Source organism: Apus apus, chromosome 1 (genome assembly GCF_020740795.1).
Source record: "Apus apus isolate bApuApu2 chromosome 1, bApuApu2.pri.cur, whole genome shotgun sequence".
Classification (NCBI taxonomy): domain Eukaryota; kingdom Metazoa; phylum Chordata; class Aves; order Apodiformes; family Apodidae; genus Apus; species Apus apus.
In genome coordinates this window covers 3,578,298-3,605,813 of record NC_067282.1, presented here as the reverse complement: position 1 = coordinate 3,605,813, position 27,516 = coordinate 3,578,298, and the positions used below count along the sequence as shown (strand labels likewise).

Genomic DNA, 27,516 nt, shown 5'->3' with positions numbered 1-27,516 from the left:
ACACAGGATTTTTGGGGGGTTTGGCACAGTCCAAACTATTAATAAAGCACTTCTGTGTTGGCTGGGGAAATGGCTCTGGAGCTTGTAAGATGTTGTGAATGCCAGAAAATGTTAATGATTCATTTTGTTTCCACAGATTTTGTTGTGTGACTCTTGTGACAGTGGGTACCACACAGCCTGTCTTCGCCCTCCCTTGATGATAATCCCTGATGGAGAGTGGTTCTGCCCACCTTGCCAACATGTATGGTTCCTCTTTGACTTCACTCTTCTGCTCTTCAGCTTTGTTTGTGGCTTGCGGTTTGGAGTTTAACAAGTTCTTTTAGTATTATTATTATTCTTTTTCTGTGAAAATAAACTCTGCTGAGTGGTAAGGATGCTGCTCTTCCCTCTTGTCTGTTAGTAAAACTGAGTTTTGTTAAGTGATTTTCCTTTCCCTTTTTTCTGCTAGTGATGAATGACTTGAATATGTGTTGCTGATTTGTAGATGAGAACCTCCAACCGGATGATCTTCACCCATCTTTGGTTAAATTACCTCCAAACTAACATATTAAAAGAAGCATGTTTCCTGAAGGGGGAAGCAGGAGGCAGTGAGGGATGGCAGCAAAGCCAGGAGCTGTTTCTGAAGTGCTGTTCATTCTTTAGAGATACTTGTTGAGAAGCTGGTTAGAGAGAGCTGCTATTTCTTAGGAGTTTCATGGTAGTTTGCCTCTGCTGGGAAAGCCAGCATTGTCCTTGTCAAGTAATTGACAAGTCTAATCACTTTTTTTGAAGGTTAGAAGCTGCTTCTGCAAAAAAAAAAAAAAAAAGTGCATGTGTCCAGTTTCATTTCGTGTACATCTAGAATAGCAAGATTTATAGGGATGGTGCTTGGGAGGATAAGCCTGACAGTGTGTGATGCTGTTCTTGGTAAATTAGCAGGGAACCATTTATGCACATCTGCAGAATAATCCACCTGATCCCAGACTCCTTCCTTGCTTTCAGAAAAATCCTTTGCCAGAAGGGCTGTTGCCCCATGGAAAACTAGTCACAGGGGGCATGGCACGACACAGCTGCCCTGAGCATCCATTTTTAGATGTCTTCTGAGAAGTATTTAATTATCTGTAGTACATGAATATCCAAGATTGTTTTGCCTGCACAGTTTGGGATGGCAGCTTGCAATTAGAAAATCTAGGTCTCTTGCTGCTTAGTAATTTTTAATATGAAATCCAAAATATTTGTGTGATCGTCCTTGGAAATAGTATGAGAAGGGCATCACCATAGAATAAGGCACAATTTGTCCATAAAAAGTAATTTTTAGATATGGCTTCATGAGTATTAATTGGCATTTTAAGATATGGTATGTTTGGTAAGGAAATTATCCTGACCCCCCTTCTTTACTCTGAAGGTAACAGCTCTGGGACAGGCTGCCCAGGGAGATTGTGGGGTCTCCATCCCTGAAGACATTCCAAACCCACTTGGGCATGTTCCTGTGGGATCTGCTCCAGGGGATCCTGCTGTAGCAGGGGGATTGGAGCAAATGATCTCCAGAGCTCCCTTCCAACCCTAAACCACTCTGTGATTCTGGAACGTATGCCTGTTTTTACTGGGGTGTCCACAGACCCTTGTGTTCTCCAAAGATTAAGATAAGGGATTTAGAGGTATTGCTGGGTGTGTAAGCACTCAGAACCATAGAATCACAGAATGGTTCGGGTTGGAAGGGATTTTGAAGATGATCTAGTTCCCAACCCCCCTGCAAGGGCAGGGACACCTCCCACTAGGCCAGGTTTCACAAAGCCCTGTCCAACCTGGCCTTGAACACCTCCAGGGAGGGGGCATCTCTCAGCTTTCTCTATGTAGGCTGTATATGTCTGTGAAATCCTCAAGTTTCCCTGAGGCAAAGTTGTAAATACCAATAAAAATGTGGCACTATCTTAGAATTGTGTTTATTGTAACCATCTCTTACACTTGTTTGAGGCACATTGCTTCCTACAGTAAATGGAGGAAGCACTGGAGGATGCAATTCTGCAGCAGTTCATGGTGAAGCACACGTGCTTTAGGAAGACAAGTTTTTGTCATAAAACCTTGTTCTCTGAAGAGGAGCCATCAGGCTTGGAAGGCACTTACCTTCTAGACTAATACAGAGAGTGAATGAACTGTCTGAATGTTAGTTCAAGTGAAAACAGTTTGTTAGGAAAGAAACTAATACTGTGTTTCGTTCCCTTAGAAATTGCTCTGTGAGAAATTAGAAGAACAATTACAAGATCTGGATGTTGTCTTAAAAAAGAAGGAGCGTGCAGAACGCAGGTACTGCTGCTTGGTTGTGTTCACAGGAAGCTGCTGTGAGGAGGGGGAGCAGTCACTGAGCAAGCATTAAATAACAAGGGGGCTGGGGTGGAAAGTAGCAATGAAACTGGGAAGGTGCAAGACCAGTTTTGACTTCCCACTGATTATTGGTGGCACAGTGCAGGGAGAAGCTTGCAAGGAGGGAGAAAAAGTCCCAATACTTGAAGAAGCAAATACATTTGTGTTAAACTTTGGTTCAAGTGTCTGGTGGAAACTGATCTAGCAGGTCAAGGGAGGTTCTCCTCCCCCTCTACTCTGCCCTGGTGAGGCCTCACCTGGAGTATTGTGTCCAGTTCTGGGCTCCCCAGTTCAAGAGGGACAGGGATTTACTTGAGGGAGTCCAACAAGGGGCTATGAGGATGATGAAGGGACTGGAACATCTGTCTGATCAGGAAAGGCTGAGAGACCTGGGGCTGTTTAGTCTGGAGAAGAGAAAACTGAGACAATAATTCCAACTATTAATGTCTATAAATATCTGAAGGGTGGGTGTCAAGAAGGAGGGGCCAGTCTCTTTTTAGTCATGTCCTGTGAAAAGAAAAGGGGCAGTGGATGCAAACTCAAGCACAGGAAGTTCTTTCCTGTGAGGGTGACAGAGCCCTGGGAGACGCTGCCCAGAGAGGTTGTGGGGTCTCCTTTTCTGGAGACTTCCAGGACCCATCTGGATGCATTTCTAGGTGACCTGCCCTAGATTCTTTGGTGTTCCTGCTGCAGCAGGGGGGGGTTGGACTCAATGATCTCCAGAGGTCTCTTCCAACCCCTACCATCCTGTGACTCAGCTGTGTTCTTGCTCATCCCCAAGCATTATGTCACAGCTTTTTATCTCAATGGAAACTTCAGGTTTCACATAGACTTGCCAGTACATAGATCAAATTAATACCTTTTTTTTCCTGTTTTCCTCTGCAGGATTGGCTTGTTTAATTTGCTGATTTATTAAGCAGTGTGTACTTTGGCCAGGGAAAGGAAAGGTCTTGATCTTGAAAGCCTCATTGATCATGGTTAAAAACAGCTGAATTTTACTCATCATTCTTGTCTCTTCATATTTGGCATTACAAGACATGAGAAGCGGAGGAAACTGTCAAAAACACTTGCTGAATACTAAAATGTGTGCATTTCTAGTTCCTTACTCATTTAGCAGTTGCATTCCTTGCCTTAAGAGGCTATTTAAATTCATCGTCAAGAGCACAGTGATTTTGCACAGAGTGTGACAAAATCCTGCCTCATCCAGCCAGTCTCATGGTGCTTAGATGGATGAGGATTTCCATCAGCTTGGAGAACTGGCATGAGGAGACAAAACCAATTACTTAAATACACAGCCAGAAATTTCAGTCTAGATACACTGATACCAAGTTGTCAAAGTTCTTAGTCTTTTTGGCTGTAAAACAAACTAAAACCCATTGTGAGTCTTTGTCAGAATTGCTTTAGAAACCGTGCTTGCTCATGGTTTAAGAACAGAATATTATGCTGGATTATTTCTCCAGGAGGTTATTTGGATAAAAATGGATAGTGCAGAAGGCTACTCAGAAGACCAGCCTGCTGCATAGACAGTTCTTTGCTCCCAGATGTTTCTAGCATTGATTGCTCCTGCCCAGGTCTAAAATCTGGCATTTGTCCTCTTTGGATTGCATCATTTTTCCAAATCAATGTGATTTTTGAATTCCCCTTTTATCTTTCAGTGCCTCCAAGGCTGCTGGTAGCTATGGGTGACAGCATAAACCTGATTACTTTTTTCCAGTTGTTTTTCAATTGCTCTTTACAACCCAATTCAGGCATTCCTGTGGTGCCTGCAATCTTCAAGTAGTGTTGTTTGCCAGGACTCTTTGGGAATACCTTACATCGTGCATGCAGGAAAATGTAATCATATCAGTTTAGCACACAATTCCAACTAAAGTAACTGGTTTGAGTTGAAGCTTCCTCTTCTATGCTTCTGACTAACCACAGCAAGAGTTTTAAACAGTGCTAATTCCAGCTTTATTGTGGATATCTGCAGGCTTTCTGTAAGCTTGTTTTTTCTCTCCTGCAGAAAAGAGCGGTTGGTGTATGTGGGTATCAGCATTGAGAACATCATTCCACCTCAGGTAAGTTGCTGTGTCAGTGTTGTCTTACTGTTTTATTTTCCAAACTTCTCAGGGAAGTGTGTGAGAAGTGCTAGTAGCATCTTGGAAGGACAAATCAGTCTGTGTGCACGTCAGAAACAATTCTAGACCTTTTGTTTTAAACTGAATTGAATTTAGCAGAGCAACCAAGGGAGCTTTATTGTGTGTATTAGAGTGTCACACAGAGTCCTGTGTCAGAGGAGGTTTGCAGAACCACCTTCCTACCCACTAGAGCTGGGTTTTGAGTAGAGCACTCTAGCATCCTGTAGTTTGTAAAGGTGAATTTAGTTTCTTTAACTCTGGTGTCTGCTGTATAGTTATTTAGGTCTGAGCTAATTCTCATTGCTGTCCTTTGGAACTGGTGAAAACAAATGGGTTATGATTTGGGGAGGAATATGTGGTATCTACTAGAAGCCTCCAACAAACGTATATTGAAGTCTGTGGTTAAAAACCATAAATGTTTAGTGTGTTATTAACAGATGTTTTTATATGGTTACCCCTTGACAGGAGAGGAAAAATGCTTTTACTCATGGGAGAATGGCCTCTTCTCACTTCTGAAACACATTTTCAAGTGATTCCTTTGAAGTCTTGGCCAAATTCCTTTGTCTGAAATATAATCTGGTCTTTGTATAAGAGTTTAAAATGAAACTTGTTTTTATTTTAAACACAGACTTTCCACTCTAACTGACTGTAATAAAGCCAACTCTCTTCCTGCATTGCAGAAAAATCAGAACAGCTTTTACAAACTTGCAAATGAGTCTCTGCCTGGGAGCAGATATTTGACAAATTCAGCCTGGGGGCAGGTTTGGGGGGTTTTTGGGGATTATTTTTTGTTGTTGTTTACTTGTGTTTTTTTAAGTAGTAACTTGGAAACAGTATCATAAAATTAACCTGTGTGGAACTTCATTGAAGCTGCACCATGTAGAGTTGTCCTTGTGCTCAGTATGTAGAGATGCTAGGAACAATTTGTTCACTTGCTGCATTTACTACTCCTGGGAGTATCACCTCAGGCACATCTCAGAGTTGTAGCACAATCCCAATGATGCCTGAAACTCTGAATTTGTGCAATAATGTAGCCATTAAGGGCAGCACATGGGAGTGTTCACATGAACTCTGCTGTAACAGGTCATCATATTAGAAGCCAAAGTGTGTTGTGTTGGTTGTAGGAGCTTTCTAGATCGTTTGAGTATCTGAGCTCAGTCATGAGTGTGGAGGGAGATAAAGCTCCTTGACACTTCTGTCTTATGTGAACAGGAGCCAGAAATACCTGAAGGCCAGGAAGAAAAGAAGAAAGACTCCAAAAAGCCAAAATCAAAGCTGCTTGAAAGGAGGTCTACCAGAACCCGAAAGTGCATAAGCTACAGGTGGGCAGTTTGTTTAAATAGTTTGTAAATTGTACATTTAAATAGCTTGTCTTTTTCTTCCTCAGGCAACCCACCATTTCTCATGCACACTTGTGTCTTTGTTCCTTCTTGTTTTGAGGCTTGTGCAGCCTGGTCTGGTGGGAGGTGTCCCTGCTCATAGCAGAGAGGTTGGAACCTGGTGATCTTTAAGATCCCTTCCAACATTAACCATTCTGTGGTTCTGTGATTGTTTCCCCTGAATGCTGGTTAGGCTTGATGGTTGTAAAAGCATAAGAGGTAGCAGAATGAAGGGATGATTCCTAAAAAAATAAGATACATATGGTATTTTGTTAAGCAATACCAGAGAAGGTTCTGGTGTTACTGCAGTTCCTGGAGTATGATAAAACAGGTGAATCAAACCTCTCCTTTCTCTTGAAAGGGAGACTTATGCTTGTGTCTAAATGCCTTAAAAATCCCCTCTTCCTTCCCCCCCTACAGCTTCTTTACATGAAACTTAAAATGCAGTTATGAGGCAGTACATTTAAAAATTGTCTGTACGTCTCTGGAGAAAGTGTGATAAAAATGCAATCAATACATTAAAATTCCAACAATATTTAGTCTCTGTGCATTCTGAAAGTAGAACAGGTCACTAAAGTTTCAAAAATTTAGCATGATACTAATATTACCTTTCCTTCTTAGTGTATTAACAAGGTGCTTTATAAACTGTTTTCTAAATAATACTTTGAGATGCTCCATATCCTCTTCAGTCCACCAGGCAAGCAGGCTGCCTTTTGGGGTTAGAGAAGAATGTGAGAGCCTGCATGAGAAATATATATAAAAGTACCTTTCATGTATTTGGTCTTTTAGGCTTTTATAATCACAAATTAGAACATTTCAACTTTCAAAACCTTCCAAGAATAGCCATGGTTAAACTCATAGTCAGTCTGGTTTTTCTATTGAGGTGTTTGTATATGCAGAGTTTTCCAGTCTGTTCAGTCTGACCTTGTTTAGCTGTTGATTTTTGGTGGCTTTTGAAATGAACAGCAGAATCACAGAATGGTTGAGGTTGGAAGGGGCTTTAAAGACCATCTAGTTCCAACCCCCCTGCATGGGCAGGGACACCTCCCACTAGAGCAGGTTGCTCCAAGCCCCATCCAACCTTGAGCACTTCCAGGGATGGGGCAGCCACAGCTTCTCTGGGCAACCTGGGCCAGTGTCTCACCAGCCTCACACTAAACAATTTCCTCCTAATGTCTAACCAAAATCTCTCCTCTTAGAAGCCACAGTAATAAAAATGCCATTGCAGCTTTGTGCAATTAAGTATTTCTGTAAGGAACATTATGCCCTAGGCATATAGATTTGTTGTTGTGTTCATGATAGGTCAGGCAGCATCTGAGCAGGAGAAAAACAAACCTTGCCTGTAGAGTAACTGGTGTGACTTCAGCAGGACACATGTTGTACAAAGACAATAATTTGTATCGGAGATAATGTTTTGTATAATGTTCTGGAAAAATCAATCTTCTGATGCAGAGTAACAGCATCTTTCTTACAGACTCCATCACAGACATAACTTTGAGCTGTTGAAAGTATTACAGGTGTCAGTGTGTCACTTGAAATTCATGTCTGCAGTGACCTCCTGCTGGTGTCAGAGAATTGTGTGTGCTTGCCTTCAGCAGGGAGTGTCTTTCCTGTATAGTTAGTAAAATGTGGACTTTTGCATGTTACATCTCAAGGCATCTATTCAGTTACACAGGTAACCATATTTGTTTATGAAACCTGAATTCAGGATTGAAGAAACAAATGGAAGTCATCTGAGTGCAAGGACTGGATCCTTTTTCCCCCACTTGCTGTTCCCTTTAAATGAATTACTCAGCCTTATGCAGTTTTATAAAAGCTTCTACAGGACATACTCAAATGTTTTGCTTTTGTGTGTCCTACTTAGCTATGTAACATTACATCTGTATATAACTTCAAAGAACTGAGTACATTGTTTTAACTGCTCAGCTTAGGATGTTAGAGATCCATAAAGTATAATTACCACGAGCTTTACAGGGAGAAAGAAGGTATCTGAAATAAGTTTTCAAGGAAAATTTAGACAGGGTGAATAATTTTACTTCGACTCTAATAGGTGCTTTTCAGAAAGTCTGTTTTGCAGATTAGTAGTGTGTGTGTCATCTAATGAAAGGTGTGGAAAAATGACTAATACTTGGTGTGAAAAATGCCACTGATACCCTCTTTAAAGAACTTTTAAATTATATTGTTAAATTCAGTGGTATGCCATGTACAATAAAAGTGTATTTCTGTTGACATAAATCAGTAGTAAGACAACCAGACAGTGATAAATATCTGCTAGGAAGTAGAAATGAGAAAGACACCTTTTAAGAAATTACTATCATCAATCCCACCTATTGTTATTTTATTATATATCCAGGCCATTGTCTGTGCAGTGCCAATTCTTAGAGCAATTTTAGATTTGCAGGTATGTTTTAATAATATCATTGAATTAAGGTTCATTTCAAAGTGGTAAATGAAAGCTGTTACTTTTAGGTTTGATGAATTTGATGAAGCAATTGATGAGGCAATTGAAGATGATATCAAGGAGGCTGATGGAGGAGGTATGTTTCTGGTGTTATTTGTTCTTCATTGCAAGGGTGAGAGGGTTGATACCAAATTTATTTTGATCTGAGAGGCAATAAATACAATCCTCTCCATTTAACTTTGTTGTTTCCAGTTTTTACTCCCTGTTTTTGGACTTAGACTAATAATTTCCCTTGGGAATGCCCATCCCTGGCTGCCAAAAGATGCCAAAAAGTGTTTGGTCTTGATAGTTAAATGTTTTGATATATGAATGCAATGAATAAGCATATCAAGAAAACTCCTAAAATGAAGTTGCTAAGTTTTGGGTTTGAGATGGGAATGGCAGCCAGTGCTATGGACATTTGTCCCCTTGGGCACATCAGGTGGTCTGCAGTTGGGCCCCCTCAAAAGACTGGGTCTACAAAGTCATCTTAAAAATATTAATCCAGATCTATAAACACTTCTCAGCTGAATGTGAATGAAGTGAAACAATGTTCTTTGCTGCCTGTTAATGCAACACAGGGGATGTGGGGAACAGTCTCCCTTGGACCAAAAGAGAGATCTTCAACTCTGTATGAGAGATTTGGATGGTTTTATGCTTCTGCATCATCTTAACTTGCCATGAAATGTTCTCCCTCAGTTGTTTGGCCTGTGGAAGTCAATTAAGACCCCTGTTTTCAGAAGTGGTGTGCTCAGACAATCTGAAAATAGGGTGGCTTGTCTGTGTGACACAAGCTTTTCAGAAACTCCACTCTCTGGCCAAACAGCAACTTAAACACTTCATCTCCCAGGAAGAAGGATATTCAGTGCTATGAAGATGATGTCTTCTCTGCTGGCTGCCCTACTCAAAGGCACTGGTGTTGGTAACCAGCTGGGTTGGGGTTGAGTATTAAAAGGCTGACCTCTGCGTGGACCTCGTGTATTTCCAAGTGACCACAGCTGGGGCTGTGTGTGTCAGAAACAAAACTCCAGACAGAGTCTTGCATGACAAAAACAATACTCTGCTTCACAGAAAAGGAACTGAAGCTCGAAGCACGGAAGAAAGGTATGCAGAAAGTTAAACAAAAAATAAACTTGCTCTTTTTTTCCATTTCCAACACTGAATCCAGGCATTGGCAGAGGCAAAGACATGTCTAATATCACAGGTCACCGTGGAAAAGACATTTCCACAATCCTAGAGGAAGAAAGGAAGGAAAACAAGCGACCACAAAGGGCTGCTGCAGCACGACGCAAGAAACGACGGCGACTAAATGACTTGGATAGTGACAGTAACTTGGATGAAGAAGAGAGCGAGGATGAATTCAAGATCAGTGATGGGTAGGTCTGCAATTTAACTTCCACCACATGTCACAGACTGCTACAGGCTTCTGTGACTCTGCAGTGCCCCTGAAACAATCATTAGGAGCATGTGCCCAGTGCTGGAACAGGAATGAGCAGGGCCAGGAAAAGTCCTCCTGGCCTAGGGGCACATCATTGTCCTGGAAAAAGTGCATTCTGGATCCATGTGCTGAAATCATTCACTCTGTATTTTAGGCAAAAGATGTTCTGGAAATGTTACTGGTGTGTTTGAGGCCATGGTTATGTTAGTGAGGGAGCCAGATGGGCTCAGTCCTCTGACTGGTGTGACTGTTGAGCAGAAATCCTTACCAGCAGTGAAGCTAAAATGAGACTGGTTGTTTCCTCTTGAAAATATGTCCTGTTTTGTGGGATTTCTATTGGGCCTGATAGTCATTTAGAAATTGGAAGAGTAAGATGACCCCATTTAGAACATAGAGAACTTGAAATGCAGGTTCTGAAACTAATTTTTGATTTCTGCTCTCTAGGAGAGAGCTCAGAAACAGCCATAGAAGTGGTTTATATTGTAGAAAACAAATACCTATCCTGTGAAGCTTGAAATGCTAAATGAACATTCCTCTGGCTAACTGAATCTGTCTTTCCATGGAATTTCACATCATTCAGTCTGGGGAATTCCTAATGTCAAAAAAAGTAATAATAATTTTAGACATATTTTATGTGCCTTAATGAACATAATGGAGCATGAGGTCTAGGCTCTTTACCATCAACATTTAAAGCTTTACACCAGTCACTGAGTCAGTTCACTAAGTGTATGGATAATCTGTACAGCACAGATGCAAATTTAGAGCTTTGTTTTTCACTTACAACTGTGCTGAGAACACTCCAGTGGCACCCTGAATGGCCAAGCTACATGTGCTGGAAATTTCCAATCAATGAGTGTAGCTTGCAGAAGCCTCACAGAAATAATAGTCCATTGATTTGGTGAAGTGTGCTCATGCATTTTCAACTCCATCCTCTGCTGAGTGCCTTCTTGATGTTAGGCTGGAATTGACATTCAGTTGGTGGCCACCTGCAAGTGACTGTACCTTCAGAGCCCAACGGTTTGTAAAAAAGCATCTTCTCACTTTGGAAATTCTAGGAGTGCTACAAGCTGATAAGTTTGTGAGAACTGTAGAATCATAGAATGGTTAAGGCTGGAAGGGACCTTAAAGAGTTTCAACCCCCTTGCAGTGACCCCCTAGACCGACCAGGTTGCACAAAGACCCATCCAACCTGGCCTTGAACACCTCCAAGGAGGGGACTTGCACGACCTTCCTAGGCAACCTATACCAGCACCTTACTACCCTCATGGTGAAGGATTTCTTTCTAATATCTAACTTAAGTCTCCCCTCTTTCAGTTTAAAACCATCACCCCTTGTCCTGTCACTGCCCTCTCTGGTGAAAAGCCCCTCCCCAGCTTTCCTGGAGCCCCTTCAGGCACTGGAAGGTGCTCTAAGGTCTCCCTGGAGCCTTCTCTTCTCCAGGCTGAACACCCCAACTCTCCCAGCCTGTCTTCACATCAGAGCTGCTCCAGCCTTTGGATCATATGATCTTTGTGGCCCTTTTCTGGCCCCTCTCCAACATCTCCATGTCTTTCCTGTGCTGAGGGCTCCAGAACTGTACACAGTAATCCAGGTGGGGTCTCACCAGAGCAGAGCAGAGGGGCAGAATCCCCTCCCTGGCCCTGCTGGCCACACTTCTGTTGATGCAGCCCAGGACACAATTGCCCCTCTGGGCTCCAGCCCTCACTGGCAGCTCATGTCCAGCTTAAATGAGGGCAATAGTTCTGTCCTAAGACACAAAATTTGAATTCTCAGAGATTGTGTAGAACAGGGCTTGGTTCATGAAGAGAAGGTCATCTCTGCCAGAACATGGTGGGTTATTTTTTTTCCCTTCTGTAGTTCCTGCTCTGAAGATGTTAACATTGCATGTACTGTAGGAACCCTCTGGAATCTGTCCTGTGTAAATGTCATCTCCAGTCTCAGTTTGACAGTTTCTGTTCACCTGCTGCTCTGATTGCTGTGTAATGCACTGCAAAGCTGTATCCCAGGTGCACAGCTGAAACCTTATGCCAGTGAGGGCAGTTTTCTGCCTCTGGATCTTTGCCCCACGTTATGCATTCTGCCCTGCATGAGGAATAGTGTGACCAGCAGGACCAGGGAGGTGATCCTGCCCCTCTACTGAGCCTTGGTGAGGCTGCACCTCTAGCCCTGGGTACAGCTCTGGGCACAGCAGGATAGGAAGGACATGGAGGTGCTGGAGAGGGTGCAGAGAAGGGCAACGAGGCTGATGAGGGGTCTGAAGAACAGGGCTGATGAGGAGAGGCTGAGGGAGCTGGGGCTGTTCAGCCTGGAGAAGAGGAGACTGAGGGGAGAGCTCATTGCTCTCTGCAACTACCTGAGAGGAGGTTGTGGTGAGGTGGGTGGTGGCCTCTTCTCCCTAGTGACCAGCAAAAGGACAAGAGGAAATGGGGTCAAGTTGCACCAGGGGAGGTTCAGGTTGGATACTAGAAAAAAATTATTCACAGCAGGAATGGTGAGGCCTTGGAACAGGCTGCCCAGGGAGGTGGTGGAGGCACTGTCCCTGGAGGTGTTTTGGGAAACAGATGGACATGGTGTTTTGGGAGATGGTTTAGTGATTGAGGGTTGTAGGGCAGACAGTTGGACTTTGATGATCTTGAAGGTCTCTTCCAACCTTGATGATTCTATGGTTACTATAAGATTTGTGCAGGGGCTTTTTTTGAAAGACAGTACTTATTTTCCATAGACAACTTGCTTGTAAAATACAAGTGGTTTTGATCCTTTGTTCTGATATCTGTCTCCGTTGTCTGTGGTCTGTCTCTGAACAGATCTCAGGATGAGTTTGTTATATCAGAGGAAAATCTGGATGAGAGTGAAGATGACCCCCCATCAAACGAAGACAGTGATTCAGAGTTCTGTGCCCGCATATCCAGGCGACACCTCTCCAGGCCCATGAGGCAAAGCAGGAGGTTACGAAGGAAAACAGTCAAGAAAAAATATTCTGAAGATGATGAAGAAGAAGATTCTGAGGAAAATTCAAGCAGAGAGTCTGGTGAGTAGAACAAGTCCTAGATATATTCAGTACTCTGGACTGGAGAGAGGAAGGGTGGAAGTCTGGGTTTCCTGTCACGACTGACACTGACTTGTTTGCTTGCTTTGGTCAAGTCAGATGCCATTTTTGCTGGAGAGGAGTTTGCTGCTTGTTCTGCAGTGCATATTCTGCAGGAAGCTGGTCTTGAGTTCTAAGGTCTTGATGATTTCAGTAACTGAAGTAATGTAAAGGAATGCTTGTGCTATGATTCAAAAGGGCACCTTGGTGGACAGTGTAAGGTAGTCTGCACCTTGCTGTTTCACACATAATTGCAGGGAAGAAAAAGGGTGGAGGCAAAAACAGACTTCTTTATAGTTATGTAAAAACCTTCCCGACACCTTTGAAAAAGCCTCTGAAAGAAACATTTTCCCTGACTTTGTATGGAATAAAATTCCTTTGGTTTTATGGCATTCTGTGTTCTCTGCCAGGCTTGAAAGCAGACTGTAACACCTTGAATCTCTCTTTCTTCTACCATTACTCTTTTTATCTTTAATAACTGAAGACACTTGCATCACAGAAGAACCTAATAATTCACTTCATTTGTTTTCTGTTTTCACAGTTTCAAGTGTGAGAAAAGTACCTTAACCCTTTCCATCATTAGCATCTTTCTCTGAAGACTGTCCTTGTTTCTGCTTCATTTGAGACTCAGTCCTAGAAAGTGCCATATATATAAGCACTTATTTTAATGTATTTTCATTGTGAATTTAAGATGCTAAGTGCACTGGAGTATTAACTTCTTGCAGTGTGTGTTGCCTTTCCAGTGTTTTGTCTGTCTCTAGAATAGAGAGGATGAACATGTTGGAGGAAGTTGCTTTGAAGTACTGGTTTGCAGAAGAAGGGTTCATGCATGGACAGATGAAGATGGCTTTGTGCTATTAGTTGTTGTCTCCCTGTTCTGAAAGCATTGTTGCAGTTCTCATGAGTTGGTGTCAGTGAAGGCATTGACAGCAGTCTAAAGAGATTGCTCATTTGTTCTAGAATGCACAGGAGCAACTGTTTGTTCCCTGCTGGACACCCATCTGTGATAGACTCAGCTGAGTCCAGTATCATTCCATATATATCTAAGGGTATAGTCTTAACTGTGTTTTTCTCTTTTACCCCCACTGTTGTCCCTCAGGATCCTGCTTTGAGCCTATTTTGAGCTAAGGACATAAGGTACCTGTGAGTGGCTTTGTTTTCAGTCTCCAGTGATGGAGTTTCTTTCTGAAGGTGGTTATTTTTGTTGGCTTGTTCTGATTCTTTCTCTAATTTTTTAGCAAGTAAGGAGGATGCCACTTCTATCTGTGACTCCTATCAATTGCTAACTTAGGAAGAGTGTGTGACATGTCTAGAAATGGATCTTGGGATAATTGTTCTGGCACAACTCAGTGAAAAAGCAACTAAAAGTGATTCAAGGCTATTTTCAGCTGATATGCCTCAATTTTATTCTTAAAGACACTAGCTGCAGTAGACTAGTGCAGGAAGAACTGTGAATGATGCTGAGTTTCTTCTATACAGTTCCTGTTGAAGCAAACTTATGATCAAGTGAGACTGATTTTTTTATTTTAATTTAAATTCTATAACTTAGATCTCACTTGGAATGAGATCACCTGGTGATTTTTTTCATCTACCTAGTAGAGTACAATTTATTTAAATTTTAAAGACAGAGAGGACTTTCCAGTGTCAGTGGAAATGTGCATCATCAACTCCAATTCAGGAAGGTTGTTGCAGCTCTCAGGAATTGCAGAGGAGGCATCTTTGGCACCACTAGAGATGAGGGAACAAAAACACTGGAAGGAAACCTACTTCTGGAGGAGTTTGAGGGAGACAGGAAAGAGAAGATTCTAAAATCAATTAATTCTGCACTGGTGATGAATAGGGGAGCTGATGCATGAGCCTGGAAAGGGTCAGGGTAATGAGGTGTGATAGTTGAGACTCCTGTGCTGGAAGAGCAGATGATTCATTGGTGCTGGTCTAAAGCTCATCTAAATGGTGCAGTTTTGCTTTGATGGAATAACCCACGTCAGTGTTTTCTTCTCTGCAGAGAGTGGTGATTACTCAGATTACAGTGATGATGATTACCTGGAAACGAGGAGGAGAAGATCAAGACGGAATCAGAAGAGACAAGTTAATTATAAGGAAGATTCAGAAAGTGATGGCTCACAGAAAAGTGTCCGGTACGGGAAGGAGTTAAGAAGAGTTCATAAACGCAGGCTCTCCACTTCAGATAGTGAAGGTAAAATAAACAGTCCACCATTTGCAGGAGCTGGTACATGTCAGCAGTAGCATGAAGAGAAAACTGTAGATAATTGAGATTTCAGAGAATATTCTTTCTAGAGTTCCTTGATGTTTCTCAGAAACTGTTTCCTTCTGAAACTTTATATGCGCTGTTACGGTCCCTTCTCAGAGTTACCGTTGTCCCTGATCCTGACTTCCAGGTCTGAATTTACTGTTGCTGGCATGGAGTGCTGGGATTGCAAAATTGGCAGTGACATAACTGTTCCACCACTTTAAAAATTCTCTTTTGGAAGAGTAAGGGTATTACTTCTGGTGCCCTTGTATTTGTGCTGGTGGTGAAGACTCATTCCATCTCTGTTTGAAGGAGCTGTGATGAGCACAGAGGAAGCCTGCACTCAGCAATGGCAGTCACACCATGAGCAACTGGTGTGTGTTGTGATGCAAAATCAGCTTTTACAAAAGCAACCACTGACCTTGGGTGCTTTGCCTTCGGGGCACCCAGCCTCTGAGACCTTAGGTCCAGCTTTCAGAGATATGAGCAGTAGGGGTTGCAGTGGATGTCAGGCTCCCACAGAAAACTGGCTGTGGCTGACAGGCCCAGTCCCTCTGATTTGTAGGTAAGTTTTGGAAGTGCTGGCCTGAGTTTACAGAGTGTTGGAGGATCCTCTTGGATGAAGGGAAGCAAGTATGTAATGCAGCTGTCTAGTATCTAGAAACTTTCATCCTACACTTCAGTACAGTCTGCTCTCAGAAGTACTGTGTATAGGTGTAATACCAGGCTGGTGAAGGGGCTGGACAAGTCATACAAGGAATAGCTGAGGGAACTGGGGATGTTTAGTTTGGAGGAGGCTGAGGGGAGACCTCATGGCCCTCTATAACTACCTGGAAGGGAGGTTGTACAGAGATGGGTGTTGGCTTCTTCTTCCAAGTAAATAACAACAGGACCAGAGGAGATGGTCTGAAGTTGCACCAGGGGAGGTTCAGATTGGATACTAGGAAGAATTTCTATACTGGAAGAGTGGTCAAACACTGGAACAGGCTGCCCAGGGAGGTGGTGAAGCCACCATCCTTGGGAGGTGTTCAAGAAATGCATAGATGTGGCACTTCAGGGCATGCTCTAGTGGCTGAGATTGTGGTGGGTTTTGTGGGTGTTTTTTGGTGGGGTGTGTTTTTGTTGTTGTTGTGTTCATTGGGTTTTTTGGGGGCATGTTTTGCTTGGGTGACAATTCTGTGATAGGCTCTCTGTGAAGAATCTGCTGTAAGGCAGCTGAGGGGCGTTTGCTGCCTGCACTTGTGATTTTAAATAGTGCCTGGCTGATGGGGTCTTTTCTCCAGGAAATCCCATTTCCTTGGAGATTTCAGATACTGGCTTGTTGCATATTAAAATCAATGCCATTTGGTACCATTCCAGTCCTCTGGCGTAGTCGCCACAGTGTGTAATAAAATAACTAAAAGTGTTATGGGAAATGTCATCATGTTGAAAACACAGGAACTCTGACAGAGTCTCTGTCAACTTCAACCTGCGTTAAATAATAACCCTATAAAATGCCAATTCATGTGTATTTCTACTGGAAATCACAGGGAGACAGCAGATGGTGTTTGCCATGATTTTTCAGTCTCCACCTTTTCTCACCTAAGCCATCAAAGGTCAGTGTAAAGTGTAGACAATGTTACAGTTAGTAATTTTTTAAAAAAGGCCTCCTGGTAAAGGGCAGCAAACTTCAGGGGACAGTTAAGGTGTGTTCATATGCCTGGAAGAAGTTGTATGCAATTTGGGAGGATGGTGGGGGTGTAGTGCAGCTGTGTGTGTGTATCTTGGTGTGACAGGGCAGCTGTTACTCAGGCTCTCAGCTTCTGAAAGGGTGTAAAGCAGGTGCTGCAAGATGAGGGACACGGTTCTGTGTTATTCCTGGCCTGCAGGGCTCCATTTTAGGGAGAACACACCTGCCTCCAAAGCCTCTGGTGCTCCTCTGCTTGGAAACAGAGTATCAACAAATGGCTGGTCTTTGCTATTTGAGCAGTTTGTTTAAGAAGTAAAATGAATGCAAGTGTTTTGACATGGCTGGGGAGCCTGGGGAAGGAGATGGAAATGTGTGTGGTGAGAGAGAGAGGACTTTTTAATGGATCTGAAAGGTGAAAAAGAAAAAAGGTGGGGTTGTCTTGGGCTTGGATTTGCTAATGGCTTTAAGTCTGCTGCTTGTTCCAGAGAGCTACACATCTAAGAACTCTGAAGATGACGAATCCACAAAGGAGTCAAAGCGACTGATCCGGAAACGTCGGCGAAGCACGGACGACTACTCCGAGGAAGGAGGAGAGGATGAGGAAGAGGAAGGGAGGCCCGTCCGCAAGCGGCCGAATCGGATCGAAACAGACGACGAAGACAACGGCGAAAACGCTAACGAGGACCCGGAAAACCCCGCTCCTGCAAATAAGCTGCCAGCACCACAAGCTCCTCAAGACACCACCAAGAAGCACTGCTACCGGATAGAAAGCGACGAAGAAGATGACTTTGATAACGTAGGGAAAGTAGAGAGCCCTTTGGACTACAGCCTGGTGGACTTGCCTTCCACCAACGGACAGAGCCCAGGTAAAACCATTGAGAACTTGATTGGCAAACCAAGCGAGAAGACCCAGGTCCCCAAGGACAGCACAGCCAGTGCCAGCCTGGCGCCCAATGGGACAGGGAGTGGGCAGGAAGCAGTAGGGCCAGAGGAAGATGAAGATGAACTATTGAGAGTGACTGACCTTGTTGATTACGTCTGTAACAGTGAACAGTTATAAGACTTCCATTTTTGTGCTAATTTATTCCACGGTAGCTCATACCAGCGGGCCAGTTATTAAAAGCTGTTTTATTTTTCCTAGAAAATTCTCCACTACAGTATCACTTTTTAGAAGCAAGAATTTCACCAGTCCTGCAGTCTTTCTGTGAAGTGACCAGTTTTGAACTTTGAAGATGAATTGCTGTAAATTCCCTCTCTCACTCCCTCCCCTCCCCCCCCTCCCCCCCCCCCCTCGCCTTCTCCTTCCAAGTCCATGGTCCTGGGTAATTTCACTCACAAAAACCTTATAACAACAAGAGATTTGTATATTTTTGACTTTATATTTCCTGAGTGCATACAAATTTGTGGAAATGGGTGGCCTAAGAATGCATTCCAAATCGGTCAGGGCCCAAACCGGAACTGGGGTGGGTTTGGCTCAAGGGGTGTGGGGTGGGGGGGGGGGATGTGCAGAAGCACTTGTGCTTTAGCTTTTTCATATGAGATATATATTATATTTAAATGTTCACAACTTAGATTACAACTTAACAGACAGTTAAAAAAATTAATGTCTGTACTGTCGCATTTTGTGAGTTGTAGGTTAACATACCATAGCTCATTTTAGTAATCACCTTCATGGAAGCAGTTTGATTTTAATACTGGAGGCAAACAGAATTATTAGAGGCCAAGAAGGTACCATAAACAAGAACTCTACTATCCATTATGACTTGCAGACTTTCCTAATAAACATCCTTTCAAGTGTTTGTACAGTAAAGTGTACTGTAATGAAGTTTTTGACAGTTGAAACACACTAGCCATGAATTTTACACAGCTGTCTCCTGCATGGTCCATCAGATGGTCTTCGATGCACACTAGTGGGAGGACGGATGGATGGGAAGTTGGTCTGTAAGTTGGATGGCATCTTAACGTGCTGCAAACCTTTACAGACAAAAGAACCCTGCAGTAGCTGCCTGGCCACTGGAGCTTCACCAACTCTTGGGAGTGTTCTGAGTGAAATGTGTTGGTACACTGACCACAGAATGACAGTGCATCAGAGGATTGAGGGGTTTCTCAAATAAACCGTGACTGGTCCATTCATGTCCTTAATATCTACTTCAAATTGAAGTAAACAAATGGAACAGTTTTCCTTTTGGAGGTTTTCTGTTTGGGGTTTGTGTGTATTTTTCTTTTGACTTTTCTTCTGCTGCCTGGATGTATTAGCAGGTTTTGAATGTAAGTGTTGGCCTTTGGCCGTTAGGATTTTCTTAAAATACATTTTAATAATTGTCATGTGACCAACTGATTTCAAGAAGGCAGTATTTCTGAGAGAAAATGCTTGACTCCAAGACACCTCCTCAACTTTAGAGTGGGCATGAAGTGATATGTGCTTTTATTCAAGAAAAAACAACAACAAAAGAAACAATTAAAAACCAACATAGGGCACATAAGAAAGAGCAGAGTCAAAATCTGTTTTGCATGGCATTCAGTTTTCTCTTTATTCTGAGTTAAGATGCAGGCTGTAGCATTTGTAAATGTTGTAGCACACAGCTCCAACAGATCTGCCAGACGTTGAAATCCAAAAAGGTCACATTTGTTCATCCTTTTGCTCTGAGATCTGGATTTTTGACTGGTGTTTATGTCCATTGCTGGCAATGGATGCACCAAAACTGCTGCTGCCACCGAGGAGTGAGTTCTCCTTTCCTGCCCCACCTGATTCCCTTCCATTATATTGTATTTACTAGTCAGTCATTGAGCACTTCTGTTTTCTTGTAATAAAGCTGGCATTAGGCCTTTACTGAATACCTCTGTAGAAAACATAGATCCAAAAATTACCTGCCTTCTGGCCTTGAAAGTCTTGGTTTTGTTTCCCCACCTCTTTCTCCATGAGTTTAATCAGAACCACTCCATGGCTCCTACTCGTGTGGGTTCCAGCAGTGCACACATGCTGCTATCAAACTAGGATCATCAGAGCTGCAAGAAGGTGGAACTTGCTCAGTGTCTGCTGTGCTAAGCAAGCTTGTGATTTTTAAACAGATGAGAAATCACTCTTTTCCCAAATAAGAACTTAATTCCATCAAAGATTAAATCTTTTTCCACCTTATCAATGTTAACTATTAAGAGATATTAAAACAGGGTAGAGAAAAGCCACAAAAGTTTAGAATAAGTTGTTAAAAAGCATATGTAGCATTTTAAGCTACTCTAGTGTTTTTTCTTTGCCTAGGGGATGCATAAATGTAGTGCTTCTACATTTCTAACATACTTGTGTTTGAAAACAAGCAAGAACATAAAGCTTCCACTTTTCAATGTTAATAATTGCTGAGCATTTTTAGCATGTGCAGTGCAACCTGTCTGATGAGCTTGCAGCAACACTGGGCAGCCACTAGTTTCTCACTTGTTTTGGTAGTGCCATAATCTTCCTTTTGCTGCCTGGTGGAGCCTTTTAGTATCTGTTAAGTGCTGCAGCAAGCATTCCTGCATGGAGAGTCAATCCCAAATGTTAAATACTTCGTGGGCAAGTAGTTGTGAATGTAAGAAAATAATAGAGTTAAGATACTGAATTTACCAGCCAGGAAAAAAAGCTGGGTACTGTGGTAGGGAGTGATGTGGAAGCAGGAAGGACCAGGAAGCAGAACTGGGGCACTGAAGCCTGCATCAGGAGTGTCATGTTTTAAAAATTGGGAATGACAGGATGATACCAAATTTTACTTTGTACCTGTTGCTTTTCAAAAACAACTTTCTGTCTCCCAACAAATCCCCTTTGGTACCTGAGACAGCTTCACCCCCCAAGATCCTGAGTTCTCCCTTAGACCACTGGGAATGTTGTGTAACTGACAACTTCAGAAAATGCACTAGAAACTCTTAGCATGTTCAAACTCGTATTTTTCTCATTTCTAAGGCTTCCTGCTTGATGGGAAATGTACAGTCTCCTCTTTGGAAAGATGCCACTTCATGACATGAGGCCAGCTGACTGCTGCACAGGGTTCATGCTGTTACAGTATGTATCTGTGATTCCAGCGTGGAAATGTTCTCCTGGTGTCCTCAGCATCTCGTGTTTTTCTGTACTTGTGAGATCAGAATTTAAATGTCTTTGAATAGTGATTTCAGGTGTGTCTTTGAGCAAACAGAAAGCTCAAACCATATGAGGAAAAGAGTGAAAACTGGCCAGGGATTTTTTCAACATCCTGGATTTAAAAGTACAAGAACAAGCAGGCATTGCCTGAAAGTAACAAAGCAGTTATTCAACAAACTCTTGTTTATTCCACACAGGTTGTCCTTCAAAGCTTTAACTGCAAACTCTTCAGAGTATAACTGCTTCGGAACAAAGCAAATTGATTTCTATGTGCAATTTAACTAGCACTGGTGAGGGGAAGAATCTTTAAGTGGAGTGGAAGGATGGACTGGTTTGTGTCACCAAGACAAAGGCTGGCTGTTGGGTTTCTTGCACGTTGCTACCAGCGTGTGATTCTTGGCAACACAAAGTGCACAGGTGGTTCACTCTGTAATTAGTGACTGTGCTGCATTAGTCTAACCAGGAGGGGGGTAGAGTTAAGAACTCGGTTTCATCACAGTTGCTGTCATCTAGTTCCTGAGTCTTGTAAACCTGAGTGTATTCTTGATTTTAAAATAGAAAATGGTATCATCAAACTACAGAAAACCCTTAGTGGTGGAATCTTGTAGGAAGATCAGTGCTGAACAATCAAGTCTTTGAGAGTTTGACTTCATACATGTTGAATTGCATTCTAAAGTCACTGCAGCTTCCTGATTTTTTTTTAATGAAAAGATTGCTCTGTTATAAAAGCACTTGAGATGCTTTTTTTTCTAAATTGTTCCTATGTAAGTGTATCACCTTCAAGATTTCTTTGGTTTAAAGTGTCATAGAGCAGGAGCTAATAACTGAGTTGGACTCATTTTCTGTTCCCTTCTGTTCTCTAATTGCTGTGTCTGAACTCTTGGTGAAAGAACTTACTCAAAAGAAAAAAGGAGGAAAAAATGTATGTTCACACAAGAGAAATTGTGTGCTAGGGTAGCATTGTTCTGATTTGTCTTCACATCTGTCATTTGAACTACATGGGTATCCAAGTGCTGCAACTGTTAAATAATCTTAATAGTTCATTATCAGGGTGTGCATTTTATACCTGTTTTCAGGCACTTATAACTTGGTTTCCAATGCTCATCAATAGAAAAGCCTGGCCTGAACTTTCAAAGAAGTTCACAGCCTTCTTTTATCAACAGTAAATGAGGAGTTTTGGTGGCACCTGCTTTTTAAATTTGCAATGCACACAGTCATGTAAATAAATGGTGGCAGTGATGTTAGCCCCCCAGAACTGGTCTGACAAAGAGATTTGTATCATCTTCAAAATGGCAACACATGGGCCTTGAAACTTGGTTTTGGTACATGTGCAGTGACTACTACTCACAGGCTTATGGATATAATGTACAGTTTGCACCCTACATATGTATTTACATTTGATGTAAGCTTCCAATTCACTAGGTATAGAAAATCCTGAAATATATAAATAGATATATAATAGATTTAAGTATCTTCAACCAAAACAGTAACTTCCTGATAAAAAAAATAATGTGTTGAATAAGGTGGGGGAAACCAGCAATTCATGTGAAGGAGCCCAATTCTGCAATTCCTTAAGTGTTCAAAACTTCTGTGGAAGCATCCAGGATATTGTCTGCCATGAGGATTTGCAGGATCAAGTCCACATTTCCTGGAAGTCTTTTCTTCCTACCCTTGCTTAACAGTTGGGATAGGGACTATATCTCACTTAAAATGTTGGCAGAAAATAAAAAAAATCCAACAGAAATTATCCTTATTTTTTTCCACTATTTACTCACGTAAGAAAAATTTTATATGACTTATTTTTGGTGCTTTATAGAGTTAGGTATCCAATCTGAGACATAGCAGAGAGGTCTAGCTTCAGAAATTTTTATCACTTGAAAACAATTTCTGAAGCTGGGCAGCCAGCAGTTGGGGTACTGAAGATTACTAGTCACTTTTGAAAAGGTGTGTCACTTACCAAGCTGTTATTTTAGGTTAGGTGTAAACTAACTGAGATAGTTCCAAGGGGCAAAACCGTGTGCTTGGGAATGGATTGTCCTGATGCTTCAGAGTAATTTAACTTATTTTGTATATTGCAAAAGATGTATATTGCTTAGTATGACACTTCAAGGACTCTGTACAGCTTCTGGGGGAAAGAATAGAACACTCTAAAAGTAGGTAAGAAGTTTTTATAATTGAGTATGTGGTGTAAAGGCTCCAGATTGAACTGCAATTAAAAGGAAGTCCTACAACTTGGGTTTTTGACTATCATTTTGTAAATGCTGGCACCCCACACCTGAGCTGAAGAGCAGGAGAGGGGACAATACAGCAGTTAGGGGGGGACACGTGCTTGATGAAGGCACAGGTGTTGGTGAATAGATCTACTATGGCTACATATAACCCCAAAGGTTAGGAAGGAGCACGGAGCGATGGGGTGGCTCTCTCGCTCGGCTGGTTTCCTTCTGCACTTTGCAGCACTTTGTGTATAGTCAGTCTCACTGGTTCCCCAGGTGCAGACAGAGCTGGTTTCTCCTGCTGTTTGGATGTGCTGGTTCAGTAAGAGCAGGAGATGGGGAATGGATGGAGGGAAGTGGAACAGAAAAATGTGTATGCAAACCCATGCAATTTGCAAGAGAGGTCTCAGGCCTGAAAATTGCTTCTGACTCTCCCATTACAGACTGTATTTCCACTGGAAGGCCTCCCTTAAAGAGAATCATCCCAATACCCTCCTTTTCTCATCCTGACTTTCAAAGCAACAGGAAAAAGCTACCTGAGGTCTCCTTCCTTGAGGGGGTCAGTAACGTTCCATCAGCACAATATGGATGTGGAGAAAATTAGAATCAGCCCATAGAGTGTTATGGCAATGTTTGTTTGCCTCTGGGAACATAGGTTGGAGTCCACACTGTTTGCTTTGTTGTTTGTTCCTCTTACTGTGTCCCGCACAACTAAACTTTGATTAGTCTGTCAGAATTTGACTTCAATGATTCCATGGGGATAAAGTCCTTCTGCTAAAACATATGATAGGCCTAGTTACCAGTGCACCATTGGTTAGAGCAGTTTAAAGTCCTTAATAGCTACTAATCTGCTGCTCAATGTAGTGGTAGAACAGGCAATCAAATCATAAAGTTGTAAGCCTTGTTTAGTTTTCCATCTCATACTCGTTATATGGACTCTAAAATTGTGTACAGTCTCTTATTCCTAGACTATATGAATTAAAATGGTACTCCTCCCCCTAACTCCCATGAGAATATTTGTTGTTAATGCCAATGTGGTTGCTAGTTCCTACCTGTGCTTCACAGCCCTCCTGCAGCAGCCAGGAGATGGTCTGTGACCAATTCAGAAGCGCCACGTCGCCGTTCCGAGGGCACAACAGTTCTCAGACAGGCACAGATCCTGTACCTGAGACAAACACCAGGCACATCCTGTGTCCCAGGTAACACAGGACAGGTTACCTGCCAGCAGAAGGGTTGTCCTTCAGCATTCTGTGAGTATTAGATGAAACCTGCCAGATAAGGCTCTTCAAATTGAAGATGTACTCACATGAAATACAGTTTTGTCTTACTCCTGTGTGTGCTGTTTGTATGTTTGCAAAAAAGCCCTTCAGTCCCTTAAAAAATGGTCTCACTCACAGTTGGCCTCATTTTTTGTTTTCTTTCTCTAAAGAATTAACATGGTAAAAGTTCCACAAGCTGAGCTCTTTGCTGTGTAGAGTTTAATCCTTGCGTTTCTTGAGTCCTGAACTTTTTTCAGTCTCTCTTCAATCATGACTTGCTACAATCTCAAAGGGAAAGGACTGAGGGGACACACACTGTGTGTGTGTGGGGTGGGGTTGGGGGGAGATATGCTGAAAAAACTGGAAGTGTTATTCTTGTTGCACATAAATTGGGTGGTGCTTTCACTGTCATTTCCCCCCCACACACCACTGGTATCACGTGCATGATGCATTAAGCCTTTTTTTTCAATGGAAGTCATGGTGGCCTCAGTGCTCAAAGGGTTAACTGCAGTTTATTAACAGCTCATGTTTTTAGATTTGCAGTACACAACTGTTTAAATACTGTATTCCTTGTAAATGAAGTAAAAAAAATAATAATAATAACGTTAAGGCTGGTGCCAATATTTTTGTTAATGACTTGTTCAGCATTGTCTCTCACTACAGTCTGGTCAGAACTCTTTGTGTATAAGCTGGGCCTGAAGCCATTTTATAGCTTGTAGGCCTAATTGTGTAACTTTTCTTTCATAATGTTTTTGTTATAATATCTACTGTCATTTCTTTCATATAAATATGACATGTAAATTGTCATAATAAAAACAAAAAATTGAAATAATTTGATGTACAAGGTATAGTGTGTATTGAAGGAGCAGTTTTTTTAAGGGTCATCACACGTGCACACACGTTTCTTTATCACTTTTAGAATGAGTGTGGTGGATTGTTCCAGCCTGTGGCAGTGCCACTGCCTGCCAGGGGGATGGAGAACTCCTGTTTGAAGTTGGTATTGTGGTGGCAGCTCAACTGACAAGAGTTTTTCTTTCTCTGACCAGCTCTGGCTGATGGTGGGGAAGACCTGAAGGATTTCTTTTGTGGTTGTTTTCTGCATACGTTCCATCCTCTACCTGATTTTTCTGTCTAGTTTCATAGTCATGTTGCAGTCACTGGACAAAAACCAGCACCCTGAACAGGGTCTGGTGCTCACCTCCTGCTGCAACATCCATTCCATTTGTGGTTGGACTTGTGTCATTGCTGAATTAGCAGTGAATTCTTGCAGCTAGGGAGAAAATCTGCTTGGTTCTTGCCTGTGTTGGTTTGCAGGGGTGGTACTTGGAGCTGGCAGTGTTCCCAGCTAGGCTGTTCCCATGAGGTTTCCACGTGGCACTAAGGAGAGAGGAGCCAGGTTCATTAATTTTGGGCTGAGAAGTGTGAAACCATTAGGTGGAAGCCTGCAGAGAAGCACTGAAGATGCAGATGATCTGACACGTGGCTATGGCAACGGACATTAAAAAACAGTCTGTAGAGAAAAGGACTTGGGAGTGATGGTGGATGAGAAGCTCAGCTTGAGCCCAGAAACCAACCGTGTCCTGGGCTGCATCACCAGCAGCAAGGGAGGTGATTCTCTCCTTTACTGGGTTCTCATGAGACCCCACCTGGAGTTCTGTGTCCAGTTCTGGAGCCCCTAACATAAGAAGGACATGGAGCTCCTGGAGCAAGTCCAGAGGTGGCCCCGGAGATGATGGGAGGGCTGGAGCAGCTCTGCTCTGGAGACAGGCTGGGAGAGTTGGGGTGTTGAGCCTGGAGAAGAGAAGGCTCCAGGGAGACCTGAGAGCACCTTCCAGGGCCTGAAGGGGCTCCAGGAAAGCTGGGGAGGGGCTTGGGACAAGGGCATGGAATGATAGGACAATGGGGAAGGATTAAAACTGGAAGAGGAGAGATTTAGGTTAGACAGTAGGAAGAAATTCTTCACCGTGAAGGTGGTGAGACCCTGGAACAGGTTGCCCAGGATAGTTCTTGAAGCCCTGTCCCTGGAAGTGTTCAAGAACAAGTGGATGGTGCTTGGAGCAACCTGGGCTGGTGGGAGGTGTCCCTGCCCATGCAGGGGTGTTGGATGTAGAGGATCTTCAAGGTCAATTCCAACTCAAACCATTCTATGATTCTATGGACATCCACAATGTTTTAGGGCTGTAACAGAAAAAAGTCAATGAAGGGTGTCATCTCTCACTGAAGTCTTTCAATCTTTGTTTTCTCTGAACGTGTCTGTGGTTATAGTCAAGCTACTGTGTTCCTGCAGGGATGAGAAATCACTGTCAAATCCATCCTCCTTCTCCAAATGAAATTCCAAAATTTTACATTTGTATTTTTGACAGACCTTGAGTGTTTTGAACTGGCCACTTCACAGCAAGTGCCCTGTAGTCAGTGCAGAGAAACCATCATCTCCCTTGAGTGGTGGGTCTTACCTTGTGTCCTAAGATGACTCTAGACCCTGTGAAGGTACCTGCTGCTCTCTGGAGCCCCTAAATACAGCCCTGGTTGACTAAATCACTCTTGACCAGCCAATATTCAGGCATTGGTGTGGGGGTGGATCCTAACTCACTTTTTAAAGCTGTTTCAGAGGAGGAAAAGAGTTTTCACATACTGCCATTCTCTTCTGTGAACCTGCAGGAGCTGTCTGCCTATCCACTCTGAGCTTCTGTTAGATACACCACTTGGTACTGGGTATGAAGTATCTGGATTTTGTAAACGAGGAAGATGTGGATTTAAAACAATCCCAAAGAGTTGTGTGATTTCCAGTTAGCTACAGAGGTGGTGAGGGCTCTGCATGGATGGTTAGGTAACAGGAGACATGAGCAGGAATATGGATTTGTTATGCTGAATGTGCTGAGCAGGAGTTTCCATGTGTCTCCACCTCTTCCCACCAGTCTGATCTGTGTTCACGGATGAATAATGGATTTTTGTTTCCAGATGAGCACTTGTCTTGGCATGGCAAACTCAAAAGTGGCTGAGAAACTTCCTCTTCCTCATCTCCTACTGCCTCTGCATTTTTTTCCAAGCCATTCCAGCAGTGTTTTAAGTTTCACTTTCCTGTGGAAGTTGCTTTGATTTCAATCAAGGTGGTTATTTGTATGAATAATAATAATTTGCATACTTAGCAACAGGTGTGGCTGAGGAGCTTTACAAAGCATTTTAGAAAGCTCAGCCTAAAAGAACTGTGTTATGTTCTTGT

At 42.6% G+C, this 27,516-nt stretch overlaps 1 protein-coding gene across 2 annotated transcripts in view; it reads left to right on the top strand.

Moving 5' to 3' along the window:
- RSF1 (remodeling and spacing factor 1) overlaps positions 1–25,128 on the top strand; it is a 67,140-nt gene extending 42,012 nt beyond the window's left edge. The window contains exons 8-16 of one of the 2 annotated variants that reach the window (XM_051608647.1): positions 137–241; positions 2,204–2,283; positions 4,343–4,397; positions 5,670–5,779; positions 8,306–8,373; positions 9,445–9,652; positions 12,519–12,742; positions 14,805–14,996; positions 17,205–25,128. In XM_051608647.1, coding sequence (XP_051464607.1) covers positions 137–241; positions 2,204–2,283; positions 4,343–4,397; positions 5,670–5,779; positions 8,306–8,373; positions 9,445–9,652; positions 12,519–12,742; positions 14,805–14,996; positions 17,205–17,779 — 1,617 coding nt within the window. In that variant the 3' untranslated portion in view covers positions 17,780–25,128. The other variant, XM_051608649.1, reaches the window with a different exon arrangement.
- Positions 25,129–27,516: the final 2,388 nt, after the last annotated feature.